The sequence below is a fragment of the Nyctereutes procyonoides genome, unplaced genomic scaffold (genome assembly GCF_905146905.1).
Source record: "Nyctereutes procyonoides isolate TBG_1078 unplaced genomic scaffold, NYPRO_anot_genome, whole genome shotgun sequence".
Classification (NCBI taxonomy): domain Eukaryota; kingdom Metazoa; phylum Chordata; class Mammalia; order Carnivora; family Canidae; genus Nyctereutes; species Nyctereutes procyonoides.
In genome coordinates, this window is record NW_026575031.1 from 1,717,785 (window position 1) to 1,727,246 (window position 9,462).

Genomic DNA, 9,462 nt, shown 5'->3' on the forward strand with positions numbered 1-9,462 from the left:
CCTATGTCTCTGCCTCTCTCTCTGTGTGTGTCTCTCATGAATAAATAAATAAAACTTAAAAAAATAGACTGAACATGGGGGTAGGAGGAGTCTTTGAGCAATGCTGGAAAGTTAGGCTCTTTGTCACAGAGGAAGAGAGCAGACCAGCCTAGCATGTTAAAGGTCATTCTTTTAGATGGGTATCATTGATTGATTAGCTGGTTACTCGTTGTTTGCTTTTGAAAAGTAAGGGTGAGAGGAGCAGGTAACAGGATTTCAGGAAAGGATAGAATTACTTGCATTTCTAGGGTATTGAGTACAGCTCTATTCATCATTGTAGAGTTGAGTACAACTCTATTCATCATCTCAAAAGTTTGAAAAATCTATCAAAATTTGGGAATATGAAAATTTAGAAAAAAGAATGATAATAAACTCCTATTTTTTTCCTCAAACAACAGAAAGAAAGACTGCGTCAGAAAGAAGCCAGCGTGACCACTAACTAACACAGAGCTATGTGAGAATGACGGCAGCAAGATGCATTTTCTTGCATGGTCCTTTGCAACATTAGTGCTGCAGAAAGTTCTTGAAAGATATATCACCAAATGTTTGTTTTGCTCATCTCTTCTGAGGTCATTGCAGGGAGCACCCCATGCCTTAAGGGAGTCCCTTGTTAAGGCACAGGAACAATGAGAAACTGTTTAAGGGAACATTGCAGGAATATTTGATTATTGTTTCTTATAGAGGTCCAAAGTCACTCCATTACAAGACCAGAAGAAATACCAAGATGGTTTTAAAAGTGGAGATTTGAAGCTTTCTAATACAAGCTAGATATATATAAACTTCTGACAGAAGAAAAGAAGGATCTTTTATGACAGTTGCCTTGAGAGAGTTCAAGCCTTGGTCTTTATGCCCTGCTGGTGTGACTATTGATCTTAATTTTGATCCTGTTGCGGTGATATCCTAAAGCATCTTTCTCATCAAAAATGTTGAAACTTACCAAAACTATATTTTAAGCCATCCTAGACTATTTATTTTCCAAATGACAGAAAGAGTTATTTTGTTGTCCTTGTTGTTGTTCATATTATGGAAAGGATGGAGATGGAATTATACATGGGTGGAGAGGGAACTAAATAGCCATAAACTTCATCCTGAAGAAGAAATTACTAGACAGGAAGTTGACATCAACCAGTGAGCAAGACCTATTTCTTTGTTTTTATGTAAGTTCATTGTGGTTTCTTTGCCTGGCAAAATTCTGCACCCTAACCCCTGGAGAAACAGTGATACCCAAGCCACCACAGTTTTGGAGGTCAAAGTACCTGCTTGGGCAGGTGACCCAGTAACAGCATATTTCACATTTCAGAACGTTCATGAATGGGTAAGGCTGTGTTGGCATGCAGCCAAGCCCTGCATTGTGTTCTGGGACTGTGCGCATCTGTACACCTCCCACCACCTTCAGGAGGCAGTTTCCAAACCGGAGAGCAAATGCTACTGGTAGCCTTTCATCGTGACCTTGACTGACAGGCCTGTGACCTAAGGTGAAGCAAAAGTCTTAAACATTGAAAAAATTAAGAGCATAAAAAAGTTCTTTATGTCAAAATGAAAAGGTTATTACATTAATATTAAGCTTTGAGTGAAATATCACTCATAGACAGCTTTTTCTGATCCTGGGAGCCCATATGACCACTGCCCCTTGAATCACAAGGGAAACCATCATGGACTTTTCCCCTGACATTTTTTTCCTGAAGCTGTCTCTCTTCAAATCTATCTTGTGAAAGGAAAAGAGAGAGGACTGGGGGTGAATTGAGAAGAGAATCAAAGACTATCCATTTTTGCCTTGAAGGGAAAGAGGTCCAAGCCTTCTCCTTGAGTTGGTGGACAACAGTCTAGAGGTGTGTAAGAACCTTAAAACCCTTCCTGATTGGGCTTCCATGTGTGGCCTTGCCCCTAACCCCAGCCTCTTCCCAGAACCTCTCAATTCACCAGGTGCCTGAGTGTCCACCCAGGACTGCCTGCCAATTATTAGCCCCCTCAGGGAACCCCTAATAGAGTCAGCTAATTAAAGCAGAACTGTATCCTAATATAATATAATCAGGATCAAATCAAATCTCAGAAGCCATATTTGTCCAGGTGCTAACCACCTTCTCTAATAATTCAAAATAAAGGAATATGGTAGCATAGTGGGTTCTTCTTTTCCCATTCAAAGTAAGAGATGAGACAAGCAAAACAAAAAAAGCTGGTAAAGAACTGACATCACTAAAGGAAGTTGCTCAGGAGCAAGAAGCTTTCCATACTGTTTTCTTATGTTATTTGTCTTCATTTTCACCTAAGTATGAAGAAAACCGAAGAAACTCCTCAATTTAAAACAAATTCCACTTACAGCCATCCTGTGCTCTGTGACAGTCCTTGCTCTGTGACATTCCTTCTTGTATTATCATGTGGGAGAAAAGTGCCTGTCTTGCCTATTCCTTGGGGATCAACTTTGAGCTCAGTGAGATCAACATGTGTTGAAATCCTCATTGGTCCCCACAGACTTGATGGGTGAGAGCAGCAGGTGGTTTCAGGGGGATCCCTGGTCCACTTCAGGTCTTTAAGAAGGATACTCCCAAGAAAATCACTGACAGTAAACAGGGCTGTCACTATGGCCTGCAAGAATATGCTCTCAGGGAACCAGTGCTGAAGAATGAATGGAAATGTTTAGTGTGAAAGTTAGACAAATGCAGCCCACATAGGATTCCATCCACATGGACAGACTAGAAATTGGCAGTAAAATACCTGTTTCCAAAGACTATACTTTGCCTGCTCTATTGGGGAAACATGGTAATTTTATCTGACTAGTCAAATATAGTAAGTTAGTATATTAAGACACTAGGGTGGAATCTCCATTGTTCTTACCCAACTTGGATCCTGCAATGTGTATCTCGGTGCTGCCTCCCAAGTTCATACATTTACTGCAGTGTTGGCACAGCCTTTATTTCTAACATAAGTCAAGCTCAGTAGAAGTTCACAAGAGTTTGTTCAAGGTGGGCCATCTAAAACAACCTGGGGCCCCTTGAAAAAATCCCTCTAAAATGCAATTGAGTTTATGTTAAATGCAACAGGTTTCTCCAAACTTGTCATGGAGAGGAAGTAAGTGTACCACTTAAGCAGCTTGAGCATGTTAGCCAAGCAGCATTTGAGTAACTCTTCTAAGAACAGCCCTCCCCAAACTAGAGGTAGAGTGGCCAGTATTGCTACTCTGTGTTTAACAAGACACTCACACCCACCTTTACTAATCAGACTCTGAAAAACCTTGACACAGAAGCAACATCATCTCTTCCTAGCCAAGAGTCATTCCTGAAGCATAGTTAGTTGGATAGCAATTTGGATTCTTGCATGAGTAACCTGCAATCGTCATCAAGCATACAAGTTATACATGACACTAAAGCATGATATAAACATGTTAGGTAAAAAGCATCAGGCCTGTGAAGTGTCAAAGATCAGGTTAGAAGGTGTTGTGATATGTGGTCTTTAACACAAAAATTAGCTTAACAGTGGGGGTGGGAGGGAGTCACAGAAAGAGAAAAGTGTGGCTAAACAGAAATAGATGATCATGATGATGATGGTCCTGCTGCCTTTTGAATCTTTGAGTTGACATGTCTCTTCAAATGCCCCCCACAAGTATCTAGGAATAATGGAAAAACAATTTCTGAAACCTGGGAAGTAGCATAAGGAAACCCAGCTGTGTGAGTACATCTTTAAATGACCTAACCAAAACAAACTAGTGGTGTGGTTGAGGAATCAATTGTCAGACATTTGCTAGTCTTGTGTCCCCTCTTGCCCCCCAGTAAGCTACTGGGCCCACTTTAGGCACCTCTCTTTTCCCTAAGAACCATAAGGAAAGGCGTTTCCTAAAGAAACACTTCATATGCTGCTGGTGGAGAAGCTGGAAAAACTGAAGGAAGGAGCAAAACTGGTGGGGGATTGGAAACCTCCTGCAAAATGTGCAAGTCATTGCCATGGTTCATTCAAGGACCAAGATTGGATATAGCGGAAGAGTCGTGTTATTTTTGGTAAAGATTATGCCTGTTGGCTTGGGACTGTACATCTCTCTGTAGATTTTTTGTGTGCAGTGGGGGTATTTTCATTTTAATGATATTCTTGCTTTCTTGAATGTTACATTTTCTCATTTCTGTTTCTGTTTCTCTCTTGCCTGACATCATGGCCACAGATCATTGCACACAACATTGCCTGCCACAGTAGAGCCTAAGACAGTGCCTGGTCTGAGTATCTAGGGGGAATCAGTAGTACAGACCTATGGGTTCTTTTCCAGTAACCAGACTATAACCTTAACAGGGAAACTTCTTCATTCCCTGACCTCCTGCATCAGGCTTATTTTGTGGTATTCTCCCCTCCCCAAATAAAGATAAAAACCAAGTTGGAGCTTTCTGTGTCAAGAAGAAGTCCAAAATGCATAGCTTTCTTTCCCCAAAAAATATCTGATCCAAATATCAAATATATCATTTTATAAAATAGTTAGATTCATGCATGATTTTCTTTCATTGTGCCTATTCTAATCAGGAAAAAAAAAGTGACCAAAAGCTAGAAGGGAAAGAAAAAAACATCAGTAGATTTGGTATTTCACAAATTAGTTTATTAGTTTCTAAACCACACCAAACATGGACATACTGTGAAATCCAAAGTTATGGAAATCCTGAGCACAGAAAGATTGGAACAGCCGTGAGAGCTGATGAGTATGGACAAAGTAAGAGCTGTCTGTGGCCCGTTTGAGACTTTAGCCTCAAACAGGAAATTTTTAGAGTGTGGATTTGAAAGAGTCAAGGATTTCCCTGAATAGTGTACTTTTTTTAAAAGCTACATATATGGAGAAGTGGTGTGATATTGTGGAAGAAGTGGCCAGACCATTACGCCATCCTTACTCTGGGTTCTCTTAAGAGCAGTTGATAAATGTGCAGAACATCTGGAAGGCTGTCAGAACTACATTTCACTTATTAGCTATTGTACCTTTAGGAATAATTCAGCTCAAGAAAGTGGACTGAATGAAGAAATGAACTTTCATTCATGTCAGCTACTTTGTCATCATGAAGAAATCAGCAACACAAGAGAAGGCTATGTTGCCAAAATAATAGTATTTAACATTTGCAAAGTTTGAATCGTTTTTAGCCTTGCCAAAATGCAAGTCATGTGTTGAATATGTTTCCATCTTCTGGCTATAGAGAAAAACAATCCAGCTGCTTGGAATCTTCTCTATTATTGGCTATTATTGGTGCAAAAGTCACTTAAAGAAAAGCACCTTCAGAGATTGGCCTCAGCATGGCGGTGGCTGCAGACTCACATCACAGTATTTATAACCCTGTTAGCAATTAAATCCAGGCATCTCTAGGCTCTTGTTACTCATAGCTGTATGTGAGCGAGAGGCCCATTTTGTGGCATTTCTGCAGACCCATCAGTTGTTGACACCTTGTTAGAGTACTGAATGCTAGTTTCACAATTCTTTATTTCCCCTTCCAAGGAGTCGGCAATCTCCCAAACTCTCCCAAATGGATTCTTTGCTGGGAAGTAGTGAATTCAAGAGCATTTTAACATGCAGGGTTGAAGCCAGTTTGGTAGCCATATTCATGCCAAGACTCTTAATCAACGCTGTGATATAAACCTAGGATGTCGAAGTTCATGTACTTGACAATTTAATTGGAACTGTGAAGATATTAAAATGGCAGCTAGTTAACTACTCTCACAAAGCCCTTGTGCAGCTGTCCTCAAGTAGAGCTTCCTGGGTTCACTTCCCCCCACTCTCAACCAGCCCAGCCCAGTGATAACCAGTAACACACACAAAAAACACCTTTTTGTTTTCATTCTTCTCTGGTATGATGGTTCACTTCAGTCAGGAGCTCAAATGAACTCTGGACTTTATTGTATATACATCTATGAAGTACTTGTTCATGAACTTCGCCTGCATTCCATGATCTGGAGAAGACCAAGTTAATCTCATTTTTTTATAGGAAAGTGGTAGCTAAAGCCATTAATTTATCCCTCTGCATTCCATCTATATGGTCATATGATTTTCTGTTTTTTAATCTTGTCTTAAGTGTACTAAGAAACCCCAGTCTGCCTCCTTTTCTAAAAGCTAATCCAAATACTTCTGAGAGCTATTTTTTTATGGTTTGTGTGAAATTTGAGAGCATTGGTCTAGCAAGATGCAAATGAGCCCATAGTTTCCAGCAGAAATTCACCTCCCAAGAATTTGGCGTTCTTCTCCAAGGAATAAACAACTTCTACTATAGTTAGGCTATTTTGTTGGCTGAGCATTTCCCTAAATTTTACCTGTGCAGACACCAAGGAGCTTTCTGTCTTTGAAACTTTAAGGAGGTCTTCTGAGAGAATGAATATTTCTCACTATTTTGGGAGCCCCCATCTTATACCTAGCATGGATTCATTCTTAGGCATGTATTCACTGTGGTTGGTCAACATCTTTGGCAAAATTGTGCTTCCTTTCATCCTTGTTCTCTTCCAGAGCTTGCTTCTATTCTTTGTCTCATGAAACAAATGTGTTTTTGTTTATTCATCTGGGCCATCCTTCCAAAATGAAAGGCTAGTCCCATAGACATCTGAGTGTACAGGGAAATTACTCTCTACCTCCCCACAGTGTGGACAATAAACAGGAATGAGCAACTCTCTGGGAACTCTTGGGGCAGATTTTGAATTCTAAGTTTCTATGAGAAGCATAAAAATGGGTATATAGCTTACAAAAATTGTACTACTCTCCAATAAGAGACTAGAAAGAGATTCAAAATCTTTACATCTTAAGTAGGTTTGAGCAAACTTTAAGTAGCTCTCCCCCCCCCCCCCGCCTCTTTGTTTTTGGCAACTTGTCCCTAGCTATAGTCTTACTTTTTTCATATTTGGCCACCAAGGCCTAATGATGGTGGTTTCAGCCCCACCAGAACTGCATTCTGTATAATCCTCCAAAGACATCCATTTCCTTTGGAAACAAATCTGTAAATGAGAGGAAAGTAGTGCACTTCTTCTGTCTGTCCAGAGTGCCATACATAGGATTTTAGGGTCCACCAAAAGGATAGGTCTATACCAAATCATTAATTTTATAATTCTTCAATTTCTCAAGACACATATGACCCTACTGTTAGCAAAATATATAATCTTCAAAGACAATAAGCATTAAAAAAAAAGACTTCCCTTTTGAGAAGGAATCTAAAATACTCCTACAACGGCAGAAACTTACAACATTTGAAATTGAATAATTTTTTAGAGAAAACATGTCATTGATTCATCATAGTTTTTTCCTCTCATTGAGTTTTAATTCAGACTAGCGTGGGAAGCAGGGTGCCCCTGGATTTTGATTTAAGGGATCATACTTTGGCCTGGAAATTCAGCCCTGAGCTGTATGCCCAGAACCTAAGTGAAATCAGTCAGCATCCTAATAGGAATCAGGCCTAACAAGTGTAAGTTACTTCAAGTCAGTTAGGGTTTAATTTTCTCAGTGACACCCTGGACCCCAGACGCTGCTTCCTAAAATGCATTTGATCCACACAGTTATATCTCCCTACGGCCTTGGGAGATGGTAAGCAATGGGTTGTGGGAGTAGAGCATGAGATGGAGAGAAGGAAAATTTGAACACGGCCAGGGTGCAATGCTTTGCTGGTATAATGCACTGTTATGGGCCTGGTGGTTTTTGACGTCTTCTATCATGGGCTCCAGGAATCTGTATTAGGCAAACAGGAGTGTTCAGTTTCTGGTATCGGTCCATGCCTGACAACGTGCTGGGAAAGCAGGTACCCTGGTGAGACTGGCCTGTGCTTGCTGAAATTACTCCATTACCTTTCAGATTCGTTCCCATGGGGCGGGCTGTGCATGCGCCTTCCTGTTTTCTCTGTGCCTGTCCCAAAGTCATTTTGGCAGCTAACTTCATTTCACTTTTCTTGCTTTAATACTTGCTCTTTGGCCTCCCCTTCCTTTACAGCCCACAGCTTTTTCGCTCACTTTATCTTTCCAGTTTCTCTAGGACCTAGCCTTTCTTAGCTCTTCCCCCCACCAAGCATGACGCGCCATTCCTCAGCCCTTTGGACCGAGGCACTTTGCTGTCACCAAGTGAGACACAGTGCTGTGACTGCCTCCTGTTAATGTCAGCATCACCTCATCACTTAGGCAAAGAGGGAAAAATCCATAAAAGAGATGGAAAATGCATTTCTTTTTCATTTTATTCTCCTTTATTTTAAGAAGTTTGAAGGGAGGGTTCTAGTGCTTTTCAATTTCTCTTAGATTGTACTTTAAAACTGCCTAATTAGGGACCACCCTTTGATAAATTAGAAATCAGTCCAGGTTCTCACCATCTACGATGCATAAGACTAAATTTTTGAATCTGAAGTAACTTTTCTGCACTGCTGAAGAAATTGATTTAATTCTGTGCAAATAGTTTGAATCACAGGCTTTTTATTGCCACCCCATTCTTACTACTACTCATGATCCAAACATCTACACGAATCTGGATCAGGATGTTGACAATTTGTGGTTATTTTCAGATCAACAGTAACTGATACACTCTTGAAAGTGCTTTAAAAAAAAAGTGTAAGCATGTTCCTAAGTAGTTAATTTTTGGCCCTGGAAAAGTCTTGGCTTTTCTGTTAAACATTAGATCAATCTGTAATATTAAAGGATTCTAAGCAATAACGAAGACAGTTTGAGAAATGAGAAGGCACTTTACAGACGTGAAACCTTACATTACATGCTCTTGGACATTTTTTAATATAAGCTCATTGGATTCAGGTATTTTTTTCCCTTTAAATTTTTAAAAATATGTTTCTAATTTGCATATTTAATTTTGTCAAAGCTGAGAAATGCTCATTAGTTGGATTTGTAAATGTCATTTGCAACCAAATGAAGTATTTATTTTTAAAAAAAGGTGAAGGAACCAATATTGACTTGTACATAATGAAATGTGTGTGTCTACATATATATTTTTTTCCTCCTTAACACTATTTGGTCACCACATCAAGTGTATTTTTGTATATAATATATATTGGTTAGAAAATGTAGATTGTCTATTCAAAGAATTCTAGCTCTGTGATAGATTATATTTATCCTAATCTGTTGATACCTCTGTTAATTTGTTTTAAGAGAACTCTATTTTTTGCAATTTTCAGAGAACTGCATTCATGGCTTCCAATTGTAAATATGATGAGAATATTTTAATAAATCTTGGTTTCATGTCTGCTGGTGTGTGCTGCAGATTTGTTTTCAGGAGACACTCAGGACAGTCTCCCAACAGTACTTTCCTGTAGAGGATGCCAGTCATCTGTGACATTCATTGCTGCTCAAGCACAATGTTATTACTGAGTTGCAAGAGCTGGGTAATGGTAAGTCCATCCTGTTTCCTTCCTTCTCCCTCTTCCATCCCACCAACAGCGGACAATCTGGCTAGGTGCTGGAGGCCAACCAGCCAGGCATTGGGTCAGCTAGGCTGACAAAAACAAT

General features: G+C 39.8%; 1 protein-coding gene across 1 annotated transcript in view; it reads left to right on the forward strand.

Annotated features, from left to right (window-relative positions):
* The window catches only part of FMN1 (formin 1), a 279,933-nt gene extending 270,734 nt beyond the window's left edge, over positions 1-9,199 (forward strand). Inside the window, exon 17 of the mRNA XM_055316676.1 lies at positions 438-9,199. Coding sequence (XP_055172651.1) covers positions 438-482 — 45 coding nt within the window. The 3' untranslated portion in view covers positions 483-9,199. The remainder of the gene's footprint in view (positions 1-437) is intronic.
* Positions 9,200-9,462: the final 263 nt, after the last annotated feature.